General features: G+C 37.1%; 1 protein-coding gene across 1 annotated transcript; it reads right to left on the minus strand.

Annotated features, from left to right (window-relative positions):
• Nucleotides 1–1,443: 1,443 nt before the first annotated feature.
• Nucleotides 1,444–21,913, minus strand: SLC6A1 (solute carrier family 6 member 1). The gene is made up of 14 exons (XM_070738604.1): nucleotides 21,676–21,913; nucleotides 18,612–18,743; nucleotides 16,379–16,479; nucleotides 13,024–13,133; nucleotides 12,786–12,918; nucleotides 12,272–12,406; nucleotides 12,009–12,112; nucleotides 10,939–11,063; nucleotides 10,003–10,115; nucleotides 8,226–8,357; nucleotides 6,203–6,305; nucleotides 4,764–4,864; nucleotides 3,346–3,513; nucleotides 1,444–1,548 (listed from the first exon to the last, which is right to left on the minus strand). Exons 1-14 carry the CDS (start codon nucleotides 21,911–21,913, stop codon nucleotides 1,444–1,446), a joined length of 1,800 nt encoding a protein of 599 aa, XP_070594705.1.
• Nucleotides 21,914–22,289: the final 376 nt, after the last annotated feature.

Genomic DNA, 22,289 nt, shown 5'->3' on the forward strand with positions numbered 1-22,289 from the left:
AATAATGTGCTTGACATTCTGAGAATAATACCTTATTGCAAGAACATATGTTTGTCACCTTCAGACAAAAAACAACAAAAAACCAACATTCACAGTTAACATGTTGTTCACACAGTAGGTCTACATAAATGTATGCTATCTAACACTGTATGTTGCACAAGATTTTGCTGAAAAGTATGCTTTATTGGACATTTCTATCTGTCATTTAAAACCACTTTCCTACGATCCCCACTGTCTGTTCCATAGCTGCCAAACAAGAATTGCTATTGAGGTCTCTCAGAGCTTTGCAGTTTTCTACGCTGGAAGAAATATTTTAAACTCCTGTGGAAAATGCATACTAGAGCCTATCCAAAAAAAAATTACATTGTTTCCATCATTACCATGAAAAATACATACATAAAATATATTTTTTAAAAAACTAAAATTCTTTTTTCAGAGTGCTTTACAATATTCTTTCCAGCAAAAACACCTCCAACAAACCAACTAAAGAAGTGCTAAGTTTAAAGCCCTACATTGTATTCTACGGGAAGTGTTTTGATATATAAGCTATTGGTTTGGCTCTTTTCAGTATATATGTTGCACTTATCAGTGGTATAACTATATAATATAAAATTAAGTAAAACCTGGTTTGAATGATAGATAATGTATGCAGTTTATATAGGACCAACCTTTGAGAGGGACTCATCACAGTTTGAAATAGGTAGTCATATTGCCACTTTTTTGTTTTATTTAAAAAATTCAGTAGTTTGAAAGATGTTATACTGAAAATATTCTGATAGTTATATTACTACAAAATAATGTAATATATTAAATGCCAGAGGCCCAAAAGATATTACTAGATAGTGGAAGTATTGCCTGTGGCAGTTGTATAAGAATGATTAATACATAGATCCATGTAAAGAGAAAATTAGAAAAACCAACTCAATAATGAAGTTGGTTAATACTTCTAGGGCAGTATTATTTTCACTGGAAATTTCTTTCATAAAAACACTTTGCTGGTGAATATAAAACAGCTTTCCAATTTAACTGTTCTCTGAAATAACAGCTTGGGAATCAAATAGTAAGAAATTTATTAATAAAAACTAGCACAAAAGTTAAAATTGTTGCACTAAAATGTAAAGATTAAAAATGGTCTGCCTGTGTGTGCTTTTAATAAATTCCAGATACTCCACACTTACTGAGAGAGAATAAAAATGTTAACAGTCTATGGATTGCCAGAAACACAAAACATTGTTAACAACTAAGCCCACAAAATGGTTTGATCATACCACATTGCTTCCTATATAGTGGTGATGGTCTTTTGTGCCACTAGAGGTAGGTTATTTTATTCTCAGACATAAATTTGTGGTAATATTCAACCATGATTTTTTGTGTGTGTTTGTGTATGTGTGTGCTTATGTATTTGCCCTCAGAGGAAGTTTTGAATCATTTCAAAGACTGATTTTATATATATGCTTCTTTGTTTGCAGAATTACTCTGTTGGGCTTGTTCTGGTCCATTCTCAGGATGAGTAATATCTTCACTTGGTTGAATCATTACTTGGATACGCTAACATAGACAGGGAAAGAAAAATACAACATCATTATTTATTACTTGAATTTGAATATTTAAATTTCATTTATACAATTTTACTTCCTTCCTCAGGCAGATGGATAAAGCAAGGAAATACTTCACCAGCGATTTGCTGTGCATTATGATTCTTGACGAACTTATCTTTTCTTTTATCTACACTAAGAGCATATGCACCAAGACAAATTCCTTGTGTGTCAAATCATACATTGCCAATAAAAATTCCATTCTATTCTAGATTGACTCTGGAGTTTCTTTGAGGGAGCAAGCTGTAAAGCAACAGGTGTTCACAAACCAGCAATTGATCAATTACTCAAGTCTTTACAAAATTAAATATGATCAGAATAATTGTTGCATTCATGTGCTAATAGTTAGAAAGTATTTACAGGTAAATGTTGGTTATTCCTATTTATTTTCATTTTCACATATATTAGATTATAAAGCTTTGGAAAATTGCAAAAACAAACCCCCCATAAAGTTTGAACAAATGGCTCTAGATGTTGCAGCTCTATTGCTAATTAGAGTATTAAAATCAACATGGTAGGGCCAGAGACTAATCAATGTCTCTTTACACCAAAGGTGATGGTAATGTGGTTTTTCTTCAAGAAGTACAACCTGGTCTCTAAATTTTTGGAAAACAAAATATGGTTTCCCAAAATATGTAAATATAGTTTCCTTGGACAAGGATTTTCTTACACAAAACATTTCGAGCATAATTGTAAGGCAACTTTCCATATCTATTTCCATTGGGCTCCACATGTATCTGCAGTGTGGAAACAGCCTTAATTGAATTGCTCGATGGTCATATGAGAGAAATGCCAACTGCTATAATGATGATTCTTCTGGGCTTCTTAGAATCGTGGACATTTCATCATTTGCTGGAGCAGTTCAATGGGATGGAAATTTGAGGAATTGGATTATGGTGACTCTATTCCCATCTAAAGCATTGCCAGAGCTTAGTAGTAAGAAAGTTCTTAAAGAGGCAAATTCTTTTTTCCCTGCTTATAAACATCACAGGCAATAATCATCTAGAGATCTGAAACAATCAGTTTCCAGAACATATTCTAATCTATCTTTCCTATCTATCTGAACTATGAAAGGCTGTATAAATGAGGTTTTGATGGATTATGATAAGGAACGTAAAGATGTAAGAATCTTAAGAAATGAGGAAATGATGCCATAATCTGCTGCAAAGTACCCCAACAAAGGAAGAAGGAAATGAAGCAAAGCTAAGTTAAATGAGCATTCAACTGCAGTCTATTTATGTGGATAAAATGGAAATACAGTTTTAGTTTAACATATTAAAAAGTAACTTGTAAATCAATTTCAGCATGATCATATTTGGAAGTTAATTACTGAAGAAAAGAATTGGATGAACATCTATAGTCATTTTATATCAGGGTCCTCAAAAGTGGCAACTTTAAGACTTGTGAACGTCAACTCCCAGAATTTTCCAGGTACCTATGCTCTTCTAGACCCTTGTTCTATATTGTTACATTCTTTGAGCTCAGTTAGGACTTTTTTCTCTTTATAGATAATATATATATATATATGAATGTAACATTATACAAAATATGTATTTGACTATTATTTCATAGAAAATATATTTATCACTACTATTATTTAACTGGTCGAGAAGATTAGCTTTAAGAGAAAAAGTTAACCAAAATACATGGTCAGAGGTATACTACATTTTTATATTTTAATTCAAAAAATAATAGAAGTTGGTGGCCACTAAATCTAGAATCTTGAGGTATTGTGTAAAATACGGCTTACCTGTTTTAAGGAACCTTTTAAAGTAAGGAACATGTAGGCCATGTAGCCTGGAATCAGCACCATAGAAGAGAGAGCCATAAACCAACCAACACCTTGGCCCCATTTGGGGAAAACATAATTCCCCAAAGTGAGAGGAGTCATTTGTACAGCACTGAAGATAAACACACCCTGAAAAATGTTACAAAAGATTAATTAGAATGCAAACTGTATTTAGAATTTAGAGTCACACTGGTTCATATAGTGTCATGTTTTGTTTGAAACAGTTGAATGGTGAGAATTGGACATATTCACAACAATTATTCTAAGCGCCCAATCAATTGATGGAATCAAAGGGAAATCAAAGGGAAAAAGAAAAATCAAAGGGGAATCAAAGGGAAAAAGAAAAAAGGGAGAATTTACCAATGTGATGATAGAAAAAAATAGGAACAGAAAAATTAGTTTTGCAGTTCCTAAATTCCATGCTTCTCATATTTCAGCAATGAACTATTCACATTATTCATCATACACTATGTAATTTCTGATTTTTCTGCTTTGCAGTGCAGAATCAACATACTATAATTTTAAAATGGGAGCAGGAAGCCAGAGCCCAGCATCTCAGAGAATTGGGCTCAAGTTTTCCAAACATTGTTTCTTTGCATATGATTGTCATCTTTTAACATTTGTTCACAAACTGAAGAATATGAAGATACCTTCTTTCTCTGTATCTATTTTTGGTTCTTTTACAAATTTAACAATGTTTCTAGTAATTTCTAGTAAATTAAGTAATATGTTATTATCTAAGCCATGGGTGTCAAACTCGATCGTGTCACATTTTTTGCCTTTGAGGAGCCGGGGTCGGTATGGTTTGTGTCTGATGCATTCACCTATAGGCTACTAGTTTGACATCCTAATATAAGATTAAAAAAACAGAGCTTTTTTGAAGTTCCAAGGGTTTTAGGAGCATACACTATTTTTCTTTTAATCCATTTAAAATATTAATTCAGATAAATTCCTGCTATGGTGTTGAATATTGGAGTCTATGAGAAGAAACAATGGCCACAGATAACTTTCCCCTCTTGGCATAATTAGGGGATGAAATGAACTCTTCCTTTACATTTATGGTACATATATAAAGGGTCAATAAATGAATCCTCATCAATTTAAGAGGAGAATATCAAGTTGTCATCTTTTTTTCTGTTGAATGTATAACTATTTCCCAAAAGTTGCAAACATTAATCACTCAGTCATGAAGTATGATGTATTATTTTTAGGAACGAGATGCTTTTAAATCCTCCTTCAGTTAATTTATTTTGAATATGAATGTTCTGTAAGTTACAGTTCAAAAAATTACAGAAAGGTTTATGTAAAACTATACTTTTGCACAACCGTAAAGTAAATTATTAGCTTTCATAAGATAAAACAATATTTTTATTTCTTACTGCCACAATGATTGGAGTAAAGAAAGACCAACAAAGCTTCCACCAAATGCAGGGCTTGTATCCAACCATCTCTTGGATATTATCATAAAAGCGGTTTACGCCTAAATAAATAAAATAAATAAATATTAGTTATCTTCAATAATTAATGCATTTGATAAGAGGTGTGTGTGTTTGCTTCATTCAATACATTATGGAATTTTTATAACAACTCTTATAGTAGAAGTGGTTCCAATGTCATCCATACAGTAAGCTGAATGTTTACTCAGGAGATATTTATGCACCATTCAGCAAGATCTTGCTGAAAAGAACATGATTGAAGGGAGGATTGATTTTAATCCTATTGAAATGGAAGCCACGTGTGCCTTGTAAAGAGGCACAAAGAGAAGAGTAACAGTCCAAATAACAGCTAATATCTAGCTATTTTTTCTTACAGGAGATAGTATGAGCAACAATTTGTGTCCAGCATTCTAGAAACAGAGTTCCTCAGGGGCAGTAGCATTAGCATGTTATGTAGGTTAAAGTCTTTCTGTAAATACAGTGCTGTTTGAAGAGAATACAAACAAGATCAAATGCATCTTTTTCTTCTCTAAGATACATTCATATTACAAAAACCAGGAAAAACAACAAATTCAATGTTAAAATTTATGAAATTTGGTTAATAAGTTCATATAGAAATGCCCTGAAAATAGTGGTTTTGGGAGGGGGGGGGGGAGAACTTTGACTTTGTGAATTTTCTGCATCTGACAGACCATAAAAAAGATCTGGTATTTGGATTACATCCCTTTGACAAAATTAAACTGCAACTATTGGATCTGAATTGGTACAACCAATTGGTGTCCTCCTAACCATTGGCAGGTATAGGGGATTTAGCACAATCTGTTGCAATGGTTCTATTCCTTCCTCAGTAGGTGATCATTGGGAAAGATCACTCCAATATTACACCTTTGCAGGGTGTTGTGTGGCTTGTTTTTCCCCCTCTCCTATTTACATAAAATTACTGGGAGAGGTCATCTGGCAATTTGAATTTCAGTATTATCAATATGCAGATAGCATCCAGCTTTTATGTCATTATCTCAGGCCAGCATTTTCTAGCATCTGCAGATTGTAAGATTGTAAGAATGGAAAAGAACAGGCTTAAATTGAACCCTAGTAAGATGTAATTGCTGTTTGTCCATCAGCATAGTGGTCTGTCCTACATCTCGTTAGATGTACGAGGTATTATCCTGAGGAATGCACTACACACCTTTCTATGCATTGGACAGGAAATACCAATGTACAACATTTGCAACAGGACAAAATTGAACTGACTTAAGGGCTGACCTTTTTTTCCTCTCAAAATTTAGGTTGTTAATATAGGATTGTTTGAGGGATAAAATGACTGAAATACTCCTACGAACTGCCTTGAACTCTAATCAAATGAAACACCAAACATGACATACCGTAACACCAGGATATGGAGATACACTCAAAGAATACAAGAAATAAAAGACTCATCCCACTTGCTGAGTAATAGTCAAAAAGTTTGAACACGTAGAGCCCACCCTGCAGTGAGAAAGAGACCGTCAGGCTATAAGGTGTTTTCTAAGATGTCTACTTCTGTTTATCCTTACTTTCCATTGAGGTTTTGTTTATGTTATTTTGTAATTTGAGCTACAATAATGCATTTATAGGATTCTCTTACAAGCAGTGTTCCCTCTAATTTTTTGGGGGGGTGGGCGGAAAAGTATAGTGTCTGAGCGGCAGTCCCTTCAGGACTGGGCGGCACAGAAATAATAAACAAACAAACAATCAAACAAACAAATAAAACCCCCCACCCTGTTTTGCCTCAGAGAATTTCAAAATAAAATACTGTACTGTGTGTCTATAACTGAGCTCATAATAGGGCAACTCTATCAATATCAAAATGCCACTTAAATAGTTGAGCTAGTTTCAAACTAGATTTTGATTTTCTTTCTCTCTTCCTTACTCCCATTCTTTTTCTTTCTCTTTTCCTTCCTCTCTTTTTTCTATCTGTTTCTCTCTCTTCATCTCCCTCTCTCTCTCCTTCCCTCTCACTCTTTCCCTCTCGGCTTCTGGGCAGGTTTGGAAAACTCTGAGTTGATGATGATTTTTAAGTGAGCGATTGCTCACTGCTCAGCTTAGAGGGAACTATGCTTACAAGTTTGATTCCCCAACTATATAACTTCATTACATGTTGCTTAATGTTCTATAAGTACTGGTATACTCTCCTCCCCACCCAATTCTTGATTCTGGCTTTTAATATAAGGCTTTTAATATAAGGAAATAGACAGAACTGCCTTTGAAAAGAAGGTAAATATGATTTTACTTGTGCATTCTACATTTTATCAGTACTATTTACTTTGGATTATATAACATACATACAAGAAATTGATATTTTATGCTTTCTCAAACTGAACAACGGCAGAATTTACAGTATTCACAATAACAAGGTCTTTATTCTTGATTTTTCTAGCTGAGATTATTGGCTAATAATGGAATGATTATGTTTTTGCTGCAGTCTTGTTCCTAGGAATAAGTCCTAATGCTTAATAGGATTTCCTTTCAAAAACATGTATAGTTTGAATAAAACATGTTTCAGTGTTCTGTAACCAACCACACTGTGCTAATCTCAAATTATTTAGATGACATTAAAAGCTGAAATCTCTCCTATTAGAAAACTCTGGGCTAAACAAAGGTCCATATCATCAGAGGATCTATATATTGTGAGGAAACAGCTTTGCAGGCTTTGAAGACTTTTCTACAATACATCTCTGAGCAGCTAGAATTGGAAAGTGTTGCTGATTTTACCCATTTCTCAACTACTCTTCTGTTTGGTCCTGATTTCTGTGGTAAAAATTGCATCTAAGAAGCATAGATAAAACTCTTAACTGAAAGGAGAAAATGGAAGTACAGTGATACCTCGTCTTACAAACGCCTCGTCATACAAACATTTCAAGATACAAACCCAGGGTTTAAGATTTTTTTGCCTCTTCTTACAAACTATTTTCACCTTACAAACCCACCACCGCCGCTGGGATGCTCCGCCTCCGGACTTACGTTGCCAGTGAAGCACCCGTTTTTGTACTGCTGGGATTCTCCTGAGACTCCCCTCCATGGGAAACCCCACCTTCGGACTTACGTTGCCAGTGAAGCACTCATTTTTGTGATGCTGGGATTCCCCTTCAGCATCGCAAAAACACAGAAGTCCGGAGGTGGGGTTTCCCATGGAGGGGAACCTCAGGGGAATCCCAGCAGCGCAAAAACGGGCACTTCGGCTGGCAAAAGGGGTGAATTTTGAACTTGCACGCATTAATCACTTTTCCATTGATTCCTATGGGAAACATTGTTTCATCTTACAAACTTTTCACTTTAAGAACCTCTTCCCAGAACCAATTAAGTTTGTAAGACAAGGTATCACTGTATATCAAATTTGTGACAGATAACTCCCAAAATATGACTTGCCTGAGTAATATTTGACAGTCCTATTAGGTATGACACAACACACACAAGAGCAATGAAAAGTTCTCTTCGACTGCGTAACAGTTTTGGAAATTCATCCACTAGCGCTGTTATGAATCCTTCAACAGTACAGAACTAAAATGGGAGCAGAAGTTACACACAAATCAAACAAAAAAAATTAGATTTAGGTATTCAAACATTCACCTTATTCTCCCCCCCCCCAACCCCCTTCATTTGGGATTAGAAAAGCTTTTCAGTGGTGCAAACTGTTAGATTTTGTAGTGTTACAGCTGATCAAATAACCTATTTCTGCTAAAATGAATATTTGACTAATTCATAATTAGTGTAAGAATGCTTTCATACTACTTAGAACAGTGTTTCCCAACCTTGGCAACTTGAAGATATTTGGACTTCAACTCCCAGAATTCCCCAGCCAGCGAATGATCTAGAAGCTTATTTATGAATAACTTTTATATATAGGTTAACATGTAACTAGTAGAAAAAAATAAGGATATAATTCTAATCTGGGATATGAGACATACTTTATTTCTATAGGAAATGCCTCTTGGCAGTGTAGTTTATTCTGCTTAGTTTTTATTGATTTTTAATAAACGTTTTATTTTAATATTGACAAAAGAGGATCTCTATGGACAATTCTGGTTAGCAAGAAGTGAAATTTCTAGAAGTGGGAAGAGATAACAATTTTTACTTTCAACTTTGATTAACCCCGCACGGCATTTCTTAGCCAGGGGAAACTGTGCTTGGAAGCTTTTCTGTTTACTGGATATTCACACAGACAAACCTGCTTTGTAGTTTTTCAGTGTTTTGGACAATTTCTAATCATTTGTACTGGCACAATTGAGTTTAGAGTAAATGGAGCTGCATGTGCTAATGTGTGCACTTGCTGCTTACATGGAATCATCCACTCTCTTCTCCCCACCCCCACTCCTTTTTGCCATTACAACAAACTGGAAAGGTTGGGGACTGCCAGTTTAACTGATGAAAACTTCTTGGTATGGAACCATGACATAATCTCATTCCCACAAGAGATTCTACAGTTCACCCCATTTTGGAATTTTTTGAGAAAGATTCCATATCAGCCCGACTTTATAGAAACATAGAAGACTGACGGCAGAAAAAGACCTCATGTACCATCTAGTCTGCCCTTATACTATTTCCTGTATTTTATCTTACAATGGATATATGTTCATCCCAGGCATGTTTAAATTCAGTTACTGTGGATTTACCAACTACATCTGCTGGAAGTTTGTTCCATGGATCTACTACTCTTTCAGTAAAATAATATTTTCTCATGTTGCTTTTGATCTTTCCCCCAACTAACTTCAGATTTATTTATTTATTAAATTAAATTTAAATTAAATTGTAGGAATATAGGCCAAAATTAATTTTAATTGTAGGAATATAGACCCCAAATTAATTTCTCTGTAATTAATTATCTGGGCAAGTCTCTCAAATTAAAGATCTAACACATAAAAGTTCTCTGAAGGTTCTCTCTTTTCTCAGAATTTCTAATAAAGGGCCAGAAGTTGCTCTTTTGTGATGGTAGGTCAGACTGTACATGTTGATTATGTTGGAAATGGCCTCTTAAACTTCACATCAATCTGAACACCTGCACTCATTCACAGTTTCTAGCCTCTATGCCAAAGGTGATCCTACTTGAAATGTCATGTAAAATTCCCAGAAATAATTACATGAGATGGAGTATATACAATGGGCTCATTAATATTAATAATGAAGAAGAATACTGAATTTTTATTACCTGACTGTCAATTCCAAGCATAAGCAACATAGAAAAGAACAGTATTGCCCATAATGGAGAGATGGGAAGTTGTGTTACTGCTTCTGGATAAGCTAAAAATGCAAGTCCTGGACCTAATAATAGAGGGAAAAATACATTGGCTCTGAAGTTCTATTTTTCAATACAAACTTATTGACATTATTATTAGTAGTAGTAGTATATTTCCAAATATAACGATAAATTTACTGATTGGAATTGAGATAGTTGACCAATGGCATGCAAATTAAAATGTAAACCAAAGCAGGGTACAGTTAATATTACAGGGTTCTTTTTTAAAATTTCCAAAGGTTCATATAGTAACAACATCACCATAAATATCTATAGACATACGAGTCATGGTTGTCCCAAAGTGCTTTTTAGAAAAGGAAATGAAGAAGCTTCTTGGATGAGAAGTGAAAACCAAGAAAGTCCAGTTATGGGAGGTTGTTTTTGCCCTCCCGAGGCTTCAGGAAAGCCTCTGGAGTTTGGGAAAGGTGAAAAATGGAATGAGGAATGAGTTGTTTCTGGACTGCGGAGGCCTACGGAGGCCTACGAGGTCCAAAATGGATCACGAGGAGTTATGTGCACATGCATGGGGGAACACAGGGGGATGTGCATGCGTATGTGGGGGATGGGGCACCGCTATAGAAGGAATTATTCAAATAAAAGATTCTGGTCTAAGAGATATTTTGAAATACATTTGCAATGCCCTACTATCAAAAAACTAGTAGACTTTTAAGATTAGGTTGCTGTCTGTCTATTTCATTGTTTCCATATTTAAACAGTCAGTTAGTTTAATGTTACCTGGTTAGACCAACACATGGTGAACAGTAGAGACTTGGGAGAACTTAGCAAACTTTAGAATTCTTCAGTTTGTTTTGCCAATAAAACAATAACAGAGAGCAAGGAATAACATACCTGATTTTGCAACTTCTTCAATAGGCCGTTTGGTTACATAAGACATAAATCCAACAATGGAGAAAATAACAAAACCAGCAAACATGCTTGTGCAAGAGTTTATGCAGCATACTATGATGGAATCCCTGGGAGAAAAGAGAGAGAGGGATGGAGGGATAATATACCTTCAAAAACCAAATATTTTATTCATATTCCTACTGGCAGGGAAGATTATCCATAGTATATGACACCGGATGATGTTTTTTCTAATAGGAATGTGCAAGTTGCAGGGACTTTGCATTGATAAAATGTTTGCCAGGAGAAGATCAAATTAGATTATTTAGATTATTATTGGTGCTGGAAGGGACCTTGTAGGCCATCTAGTCCAACCCCCCCCCCACTCAAGCGAGAGTCCCTACACCATTTTGTACAAATGGCAGTTCAATCTCCCTTTGAAATTCTCAAGTATTGGAATTTCTCACAACCTCTGCAGGCAAGCTGTTCCACTGCTTGATCGCTCTCACAGTCAGAAAGTTCCTCCTTATTTCCAGGTTGACTCTCTCTTTGGTCAGCTTACAACCATTATTCCTTGTCTGGCCTTCTGGTGCTTTGGAAAACAACCTGACCCACTCTTTGGTAGCCCCTCAGGTATTGGAACACTGTTATCAAGTCACCCCTAGTGCTTCTCTTCACCAGGCTGTCCATGCTAGTGTATTACAAAGATGTATCACAATGATTGGATGTGATAAAAGACTACACAGACTTGAATTAGTCCAACTTGCTGAAGAACTGAAGGGGTGAATCTTCCTCAACTGGTCCCTTTAAAAATCTGCATAACCCTATAATGTATGTCTTTTTCACTGGTAAAAAAAACTACGATATAGATCAATTTCTTAAAACTTTAATATCTAGGACAGTGTTTCCCAACCTTGGCAACTTGAAGATATTTGGACTTCAACTCCCAGAATTCCCCAGCCAGCGAATGCTGGCTGGGGAATTCTGGGAGTTGAAGTCCAGATATCTTCAAGTTGCCAAGGTTGGGAAACACTGATCTAGGATACAAGGCTACTGCAGAATGGTAACTGTTTTACCTGTAAATATTGTTGTTGAATGTGTTGTAACTTCCAAGGGCAATCAGTGAGCCAAGACCCAAACCATAGGAAAAGAAGATTTGTGTGGCAGCATCCAGCCAGACCTAATGAAGAATTATAAAGCAATTCCAATAAGATTAGGATAGGTAGCTTATATTGTAATTCAAAATGAGAAAGAATGTCAATAATGAATACAGTGGGAGGAATAACCACGGGATTGCAGTAATAACAATTACAACAAAATCATTTATGGGGCCACTTACCTCAGAGTCCGAAAGTTTCTCAAACTTAGGAGTTACATAAAATAAAATGCCATCTTTTGCTCCAGGTAATGTTACTCCACGGAAGAACAAGATAAGTAACATGACATATGGATATGTGGCAGAGAAATATACCACCTAATGTAAGGAATAAGAGGATAACTTGAAAGTGATTGTTATGCTAAGCTTTTGCTAAATTAATTTAAAATTGGATTTAAGAAATACAATACATAATGTTCCTAGTTTGCTGACTTGAAATATTTCAAAGATACAATACTATTGTAACTATTTACTATAATATTAATAGTATCACCTTGCACAATACAATGTATACAGTGACAAACCCAACCTATATGTAATATGTACATAGGTGAAAAATAAATATTAAAAAATACTACAGCATTTAAAATATAATGTAAATCTCTTTAGGGGATGTCCCTTCAAGAGAACCTCTATCTCTATTTTTCATAATACTGTACTGATTCAGCCTGCAATGCATGGTTTTATATTCCTTTACCTTTCCAGTCCAGCCTACTCCTTTCCAGATACAGAAATATACTAAAATCCAGGCAATTGCCAGAGTAATTGCTAATGGCCATCGAATCTGGCCTGGTTTTTCCAATCCATCTGTCATTTGATGCATATTCCGCCTAAAAACGGAAAACAAATATAGAAAAAATTATATTCTATTTGGTTTTGAGAAAGTGACAATGGACATTCATAGAAAGTAAAAAGGTATAGACTTCTTGACTTACTCCCAAAATTCCACAACAGCACTTGTCATGTTGGTGTTATTTACTATGCTGTAGTTGGAGAAACACTGGTTTGTGTTCCAGGAATTATCACAGTGACTCCATGGAAGAGTCTGATTTAAAAAACAGAGAGAATTGGAATAGAAGAAAAAAAACAGCGTTTGAGAGAGCAATATAACTTAGATTTATCTACTTTTCTATAATAGTGACCAAGATGAAATGATGAACTACTACAGTAATAAATTCTGCATTTATGTCACCAGTGTTAGGTCAAGCCAAAGATGGGACAGCAGGGTCCAGTCAAGTTAAAACCTTTATTTGCTTACATCAATTAGATCTTGCCAAATTAAAGTTACAAATTTCTAATCCTGAGAGACTCTAGAACAGTGATGGTGAACCTTTTTGGCACAGAATGCACAAACTGGAAGACACACGTGCATGTGCTCAAGGGCGTGTGTGCCAGAGCATCAGAAACCCAATGACCAACTGGTGAGCAAATGCATGCATTGGGAATACGACAACGAACTGGCTGAGCTGGAGTGATGGTGCACATGCCATAGAGAGGACTCTGCGTGCAACCTTTGGCACGCATGCCTTAGGTTCGTCATCATGGTTGTACAGAGGGTCCATCCTGAATCTAATTGTTCTTCTCTCCAGCTCATAATTGTGTGATCTCAATCCAGATCTCATCCTGGGAATTTTCTGTGTTGGTCAAATCTTCCCCCTTTGTGACTGCAAATGCACTTTTCACCACATTTGCTATGAACTAGACCTTTTTCTTTCCAAAAATTTTTTCCCCAACGTTTTTCTTTTACATTTTGTTATATTCTAATTACACATGCACCTTTCTAAACATATATAAATAGTGTGTAATAAAGAATATGAACAATGCATGCAATTTGGGGATTTGTTTATAATTAGTGTTGGGCAAACCCAACAAAGTTCGGGTTTGGGTTCGGCACCCAATTTTTTTAAAAAAAGAGCCCGAACTTTTGCCGAACTTTTGAGTTTGGTGCTCGGGAAAGCACCAGGAAGTGCCGCCGCCCAGCTGTCACCTTCTAGAACAGCCGGGGCACTTCCTGGCACTCTCCCAAACCCGAACTTTTGCCAAACTTCCGAATTCGGCGTTCGGGAGACTGCTGAGAAGCGCCCCGGCAGTTTCTGAAAGTGACAGCTGGGCGGCGGCGCTTCCCAGAACAGGTGGGGAGCTGTCAGCCGTTCAGGAGGCACAAAAGGAGGTGGGGAATCCCACGAAGGGATTCCAGGGGCAGAGCTTTGACGTCACTGCAATGTCCTTCCTGGAGCCCCCATTTCAGCCAGCCAGGAAGGAAGTCTCAGTGACGTCAAAGCTCTGCCCCTGGAATCCCCTCGTGGGATTCCCCATCTCCTTTTTCGCCTTTTTCGCCTCCCGACTGGCCAACAGCTCCCCGGCTGTTTTGGAAGGTTACAGCCGGGCAGGGGCGCTTCCTGGCATACTCCGGAGCCTGAACCCGAACCTGAACTTTTGCCAAACTTCTGAGTTTGGCATTCGTGAGAGCGCCGGGAAGCGCCGCCGCTCAGCTGTCACCTTCAGAAACAGCCGGGGAGCTGTCGGCCGGTCGGGAGGCAAAAAAGGAGGTGAGGAATCCCATGAGGGTATTCCAGGGGCGGAGCTTTGATGTCCCACAGAGTCGGCCTCCTACAGGTCCCATCAACTAGACAATGTCATTTGGCAGAACCTAGGGGAAGAGCCTTCTCTGTGGGTGATCCCTGCCCTTTGGAATCAACTCTCTCAAGAGATTTGTAATGCCTTCCCTCCTCACCTTTTGTAAGAGTCTGAAGACTCATTAATGCTGCCAGGCCTGCAGTAATTAGACACTGCCCCCTGGCCGACGAATGCATTGTGAGCTTGCTGATTGAATGGGTATGAGAGCATTTTAATTGGTTTTTATAGGTTTTTTTAGATTATTAACTTTATTTAATTGGATTTGGATGTACACTGTTCAGAGAGGGGCGGGATATAAATCTGAATAATAATAATAATAATAATAATAATAATAATAAATAGCATAGATCTGTGATGTTGAACCTTTGTCTTCTTGTGTGCCAAAAATTGGGGTGTGCCACATCCCATGCAAATGCCACACTGCACATGCGCGCATACTCATGCATGTGCCCCTCACAATTGGGCCGTTTTTCAACCTCAGGTTTCCCTGAAGCCTCTGGCGTGCAGAAAATAGCCCAACGGACAGTTCAGAAAAATAGATTTTTGGTTTGCCCACTGGCCCATTTTTCTCTTTCTAGAGGCTTCAGGTAAGCCTCCTGAAGATTGGGGAGGATAAAAACAGCCTTCCACAAGGCCGAAAATCAGCTGGTCAGCATGTACATATGCACTGGAGCTGATATAGGGCAACATCTCATATATCCTCAGATACCTGCCATAGGTTCGCTATCACAGGCACAGATCCTATTTATCCTAGGTGTTTGGTATATCCTATTTTGTGTGTGCACAAATACAGTTTTGCAATTAACTAATTGAATAGAGAAGGTTGAAAAGTTCTATTATTCTAATCATTTTTAAAACATACATATTTCAAATTATTTTATTACAATTTAGCTATGATTATGCCACCGAAATATATTTAAATTGACCTTACTCTTCTTTGTAAAGAGGAAAACATATTTCAGTTCTGTGTGGGCCCAAAACTGATGGTTTCATCAAATTTCAGCTCAAGCAAATGACTTACTGGGTGTGCCCGGGCAATGAATCACCCCTCATTTTTCAGCAGGAAAGATTAGCATGAGCAAAAGGGTAAAATGTTGCATGGCAGTTTTTATTTGGTTGCTCTTAAGAACTTTCTCAGCAAGCAGCCGAAAGCAAATTTCAGTGTCAGACTAGAGCAGATGAAAATGTGGTAGTACATTACACAAAATTGTGTGTGTATGTGCGTGCCTCTCTGTGTGTTAGAAACATAAATTGATATTCCACTTGAATACCATAGATAATTGATAGATGGAGAAGTTTATTTTTCACTTACCCATCTCATGTTAAATATTGGCTAGCTCTGTGAGTATTTTAATAGAGTATTTGATTAGCTTCTATCTTGCTGATTGCAATTTTTAGGTAGTGCTTCTCTTTCTTCTTTTTGTAGATATACATATTTTTGCTAAGACAAATAAAACATTCTGGACTCATTCTTGACAATTAACAATATTTGATTAAATCTAGCCTAAAGCAATGAAATAGACAAGTTTAAAATAGATAGAAATACAATTATTGGATCTAAGTCAGTAACTTAACATACCTTAAGGCACTATGAATCAAACCAAGCCTTTTTTAAACATCCATTTTAAAAATAAAATAAGAAGGGTTACTTACTGTAGTAAAAGAGTAATATAAGTAATATATGGCCCAGGAAATAATCACAATGTAGTAAATGTTAAGCCAGAAGGACAGAACAGCAGCAGCTAATCCCACACCTGTAGGAGAAATTAGCACGTGATTGTTTTGTTTATTTATTTATTCATTATTAACAGTGCAGCATAAGGCTATTAAAAAAACTTTTATAAGACTCTGCTTCAAACAAGATAAAATACTTTCTTCTCCATTTATATTTAAACCAAGAATGAATATTATAGCCACTCTTAACAGAAGAAAATCTAAACTATCATTCAAAAGCATCTTAACATTAAACTCCACTTTTTGTTTGGGTTCAAAGAGTTAAAAATAACTTGATAAATTAACTGAGAGTATATGTACTGGAGAAAGTAAGAGGGAATGAATAGTTATTAAATGACATTCAGAAATTGCATGAAAGTGGACAGAAATTTGGCTGGAGGTTTAAAAAAAGAGAAGCCAAAATATTATGAACTGTCAATAATGAAAGGGAACAATTTGCTGTCCTGAAAGAATGATTAGCATTACATGGGCAGAGACTACATTGAAGTCCCCTTTGTTCTGATTATGTGGCATCAAGTAGATTTTCTCTGGAAGGTATGTGCTCGGCATAATACTTTGAGTCCTCTAATGGTTTATCCATCACTGCTGCAACTGAGTCTATCCATCTTATTCTTGGTTGTCTTCTCTTTCCTTCCATCTTTACCAGAATTAAAGTAATCTCTAGAGTGTTTTTTTCATAATGCAGTGGTTGTCAACCTGTGGTCTGTGGACAATGTAATCACAGGGGATCCATAAAGGCTTGATGCAGTCTAGTGCTTTAAATCTTTATTAAGTCTTGGTGGTCCAAGGTTATGGTCCACAGCCACAAGAGGTATTGAAAGGGGGTCATAATGCATCTGAATATAATTTCAGCTTTGTCATTTGTGCTTCAAGTAAAAACTCTTGACCCCACTTGTTTTCTCAGTTTATTTATGATATACTCAGGTTTATTCTCCAACATAAAGGTTCAAAAGCATCAATGCTCTTTATGTCTTGCTTCTTCATCCAATTTTCACTTCTATGGAGTGTCAAGGAAAAATTAATGCCTGCATAATATTGGATGTAGATATAGATACATCCCAACAGCTGGATATTTTTATCAAGGCTTTCATGGTTACTCAACCAAGTGCCAATTTCTGCTGGTTCTTTTTCTGTTGATAGTCAATCCTAAAATACAGACATTATCCACCATGTCACTAACTTTTGTGCTGTAAGTCACCCAGATTTGTTGAATATAATAGGGGTGGAAATACATTTATTGTATTCATTGCTAATTCTAAGGCTGGTTATTGCATCTATTGACATTAATTCTGTCTTGTTCATATTTAAACAGTCTGGTTTTTTTCACAGTGACACTTGCATGAACAAGCCACATAACATATAACAGATTTTTAAAAAAGTAAAAAACCCTCTAATATAGATAGTCAAGATCAGGGGTGTCAAACTTTCATCATCACAGTGGCATCATGTGACTTCCCCTTTCATTAAACTGGATGTGGGCATGGCCAGTGTATAATGCATCCAGCCTGTAGGCTGTGAGTTTGACAGCCCTGTCAAACCTCAACTAATCCTCAACTACTATCTCAGTCATTCAGTGAAGTAGACATTAAGTAAAATGTCCGAGGCACTACGTTTTTAAATTGCCATAATTCCTACACTTCTTGTTCCAGTCTCTTGAGTCAGGGGTAGGCCAAGTTGTCTCTTCTGTGACATATGGACTTCAACTCCCAGAATTCCTGAGCTAGCATGATTGGCTCAGGGATTCTGGGAGTTGAAGTCCACAAGTCATAGAAGAACCAAGTTTGCCTACCCCTGTCTTGGGTCATTAAGCAGAGTGAACGAGTTGCCTTCCAGGACCTGAAATTCACATGGACCTGAAATCTTCCTGGCAGCCAGCCATTTTCTCTCAAATACTGGAATGGGGGGGGGGGGGGATTGTTAACCAGCCTGCAGCAATGGAGATGAAAACTTGTAACACTATTCTGAAATCTTGAAATACCAAAATATTTCCCCTCCTGAGGGAAGGAATTCAACTGAATAATAGAGCTCCATTCCTGCAGACCATTAAAGGCTTTCAGAATATATGTTTTTCCCTTCCAATAACAGTTGGCATTCCCTACATTTGCAAGACTATTTCATAATTAATAGAAATGCATATGATACAAAATTATACCTTTGAACATTGGCGCAAGCTTCCAGACTCCAAGACCTCCGATGGATGTGAACTGGCCAAGTGAGCATTCCAAAAGAAACAGGGGAACTCCCGCAAAAATTAAAGTAAGGAAATAAGGAATCAGGAAAGCCCCTGAAATGATACAAAAACGGCTCTTAAGAATGAAAAATACTAGTCAGAAAAATTAGGAAAAGAACATTAACTTTAAATGCAAATAAAAACATTGTTTATACAATTTGGATTGCCCCCCATCCCCATTGAGTTATGAAATATGAGAACACATTCCTTTTATTTTTATTTTGCGCATCTTGCAACCAAAATAAACCTTTTCTAGATCCATTGGTTTTTTGTGTGTGTGAGGCGCTGCTTAGGAGTACAGTGTTCCCTCAATTTTCACGGGTCCGAACTTCGCGAAAGTCTATACCATGGTTTTTCAAAAAATATTATTTAAAAAATGCTCCGTGGGTTTTTTGCACACCAAGGGTTTTCTGGGGCTGCCAGATGTACAATATTCTGCGTTTTAATTCTCTTCCTCCCACCCTCTACCTCAGTCATCCTGCTTCTTTAAATAAAAGTTCCGTTTCCGCACCAGTCTTCTGATCCCTCCCCTTTAATTCTCAGAGCGTTGGTACGCTCCAATTGAAGCCAAGCCTTACTGCCACCTGCCTCCACTGCAGCGAGCACAGCAAAGCCCCCTGCTTGCTGCCCTGTTGTCCCTGTGGGTTCTGGGGTTAAGTAAAACCAGGAATGAAGGAGGGAGGGAGAGGAAGGAATGAAAGAAAGGGAGCATCTCTACTTAGCGGAAATTCGACTTTCACGGGTGGTCTTGGGACACATCCTCCGTGAAAATCAAGGGAACACTGTATAGACTTTAGCTTTAGAAATGATAACATGATTATGGTAAGCTCTCCCCTCCCCCTACATACAGAACACTTACTTTTCAAATTATATTTTTCTCATGTGTAATGGAGAAATCTTGTATCTGAATTCCCTTCCAGTTTTTATTCAAGAACAAAGCTTAAACAGTGGTACAAAGCTTATAACAAAAATAGTTAATAGTAACAAAAGCAGGACACTGCTTTCCACATATTTAGGATGAGCTTTGAGCAGCCACCCAATTTAATCTTGGCCCCTTAAGCCACACAATTTCTAATGTTCAGAAATCAGCTCTGCCAAGCTAGTGTTGCTTTCTGGTTAAAGACTATAGCAGATGCTTCCAGAATAAACAAGACAAAAATTAGCTGCTGTTCATGATAATTATATATCATTATATGAAACAAACACAGTAGTCCTCATGATATGGAAGACAAAGAGTAAAAAAAACCAGCCACTATTATACAGCTACTGTAATTTTGATTACTGGTGGTATTGTTTCTATTCCTCTCTGAAAGATGTAAACATAGATAATAATTCAAATACTGTACATTATCGTTTGTTATGTAAATTTGTTCAAGGTGAAGTATCGCTGATTGCTTTATTGAATTTTTCCATTGTCATATTCACTTAGGATTCATAACTACTTACAGGATAAAAACTAATATAACAAACTAATAAAGGCAATATATCATTACATGCATTGCTATGCTAGAGACATCTTCAATTATTAAAAGCTCCTTTAGGTAGAACTGTTTTCACGAGTGTTCTAAACTTCAAGAGAGAAGGGTATGCCATAAATTTAAGGCTACTACTAAAATGCCCTGATTTCTACCCTTCCAAGTCTTCTCTCAATGGCAAGTACACTTTCAGCATCTCTATAAAAGAATTGGAACCAGACAGCAGATACAGTACCTGATTGTAACGCCAGTGATGGTGAAGCTATGGCAAAGGTGCCACAGGAGGCATACGGAGCCATATCTGCTGGCACATGAGCCATTACCCTAGCTCTGCTCCAATGTGCATGTATGTGCCGGCCAGCTGATTTTTGGCTGACACAGAGGCTCTGGGAGGGTGTTTCTGGCTTCCAGAGAGACTCCGGAGGGTATGGGGGAGGGTGTTTCTACCTTCTCCTGCTCCAGGGAAGTCTTTGGAGCCTGGGGAGAGCAAAACATGAGCCTACTGGGCCTGTCAGAAGTTGAAAACAGGCTGTTTCCAGACTCTCGGGGGGTGGGAGAAAGTTGTTTTCGGCCACCCAAGGCATTAAATTATGGGTGTGGGCACTCATGCGTGCACAATGGAGTGCATGCACACTCTTTCAGCACCTGAGGTTTGCCATCACTGATCCAACTCTGAATGGTACCTGGAAGTCAATTGGCAACCATTGCAAAGGTCGCAATACCAGTGTTATATGCCTTTATTAGCTCTGCCCCACCTGTATTTTATATCAACTGCAGCCCCAAGAGAGGACACTGCAATAATTGATAAAAGAGATGAGAGGACATGAGTTTTCAAAAGGCTTTTTCTCCAGGCAGGGCCATAGGTTTTGCACAAGCCAGTCTTACCAAATACTTTTGCAAATAGGAGAAATGAAATGATCACTGTTAGCAACAAGATAATGAGGGGTGGGACAACTGCAGTAGTATTTCAAGTGTAAAATTGAAAAAAGCCTGTCATACATTTTGATAGTTATATTAAGATATGATATACAGTGTTCCCTCGATTTTCGCGGGTTCGAACTTCGCGAAAAGTCTATACCACGGTTTTTCAAATATATTAATTACAAAATACTTCGCGGGTTTTTTTCCTATACCATGGGTTTTCCCGCCCGATGATGTCATATGTCATCATCAAACTTTTGTCTGCCTTTAATAAATATTTTTTAAAATAAACTTTAATAAATAAACATGGTGAGTAATAATCTAAATGGTTGCTAAGGGAATGGGAAATTGTAATTTAGGGGTTTAAAGTGTTAAGGGAAGGCTTGTGATATTGTTCATAGCAAAAAATAGTGTATTTACTTCCACATCTCTACTTCGCGGAAATTCGACTTTCGCGGGCAGTCTTGGAATACATCCCCCGCGAAAATCGAGGGAACACTGTATGAATCATTTGTCTTTTGTCTGTATTCCTCAAACAAGGCTTTGAATTCTAATCAAATATACTCAATACAAATAAGTTAAATATGTACCTCCTCCATTTTTCCCACACAGATACGGGAACCGCCACACATTCCCCAAACCAATTGCATAGCCAACACAAGACATTAGAAAATCAAATTTTCCCTTCCAGACATCTCTTTCTGGAATATCTCCTTTTTTCTTCTGCACCTTCACTACTAGAGTCTTAGGCTTATCATTAGTAATTGAGGCATCACTGAGTTCTGTGGAGATTTGCCCATCAGCTACTTTTGTTCCGTTTGTGGCCATGTCTCTAGGTTTAGATGGAGAGGCCCTTGCAGATGGACGAGAAGCGTCAGCACCGGTCCACGTGGACAGCAGTTTTGCGGTTCTTGGTGACCAAATTAAGGATTGATGGAGTTGTTGAAGTACCAATACAAGCGATCCTTGATTGCGTTGAACTCAGAACAGATGTCCAGTCATACGTTTCTGCATTAATCTGTAAAACAAATTATAATATATATTTTACTTGCACTTCTATAGAAATCGCTAAGAAGCTATAGAACATAGAAACATAGAAACATAGAAAATTGATGGCAGAAAAAGACCTCATGGTCCATCTAGTCTGCCCATATACTATTTCCTGTATTTTATCTTAGGATGGATATATGTTTATCCCAGGTAT

This window comes from Erythrolamprus reginae, chromosome 2, assembly GCF_031021105.1.
Source record: "Erythrolamprus reginae isolate rEryReg1 chromosome 2, rEryReg1.hap1, whole genome shotgun sequence".
In the NCBI taxonomy this organism is placed as follows: Eukaryota; Metazoa; Chordata; class Lepidosauria; order Squamata; family Dipsadidae; genus Erythrolamprus; species Erythrolamprus reginae.

Bases quoted from the DNA above. Each gene is read 5' to 3' on its own strand.
- SLC6A1 (XM_070738604.1), bottom strand. From the start codon at position 21,913: ATGGCCACAAACGGAACAAAAGTAGCTGATGGGCAAATCTCCACAGAA. The intron at 12,113-12,271 runs GTAAGTGGCCCC...ATTCTTCATTAG, and splicing joins AGAAACTTTCGGACTCTGAG to GTCTGGCTGGATGCTGCCAC. The intron at 8,358-10,002 runs GTAATAAAAATT...CTCCCATTTTAG, and splicing joins TGCTTGGAATTGACAGTCAG to TTCTGTACTGTTGAAGGATT.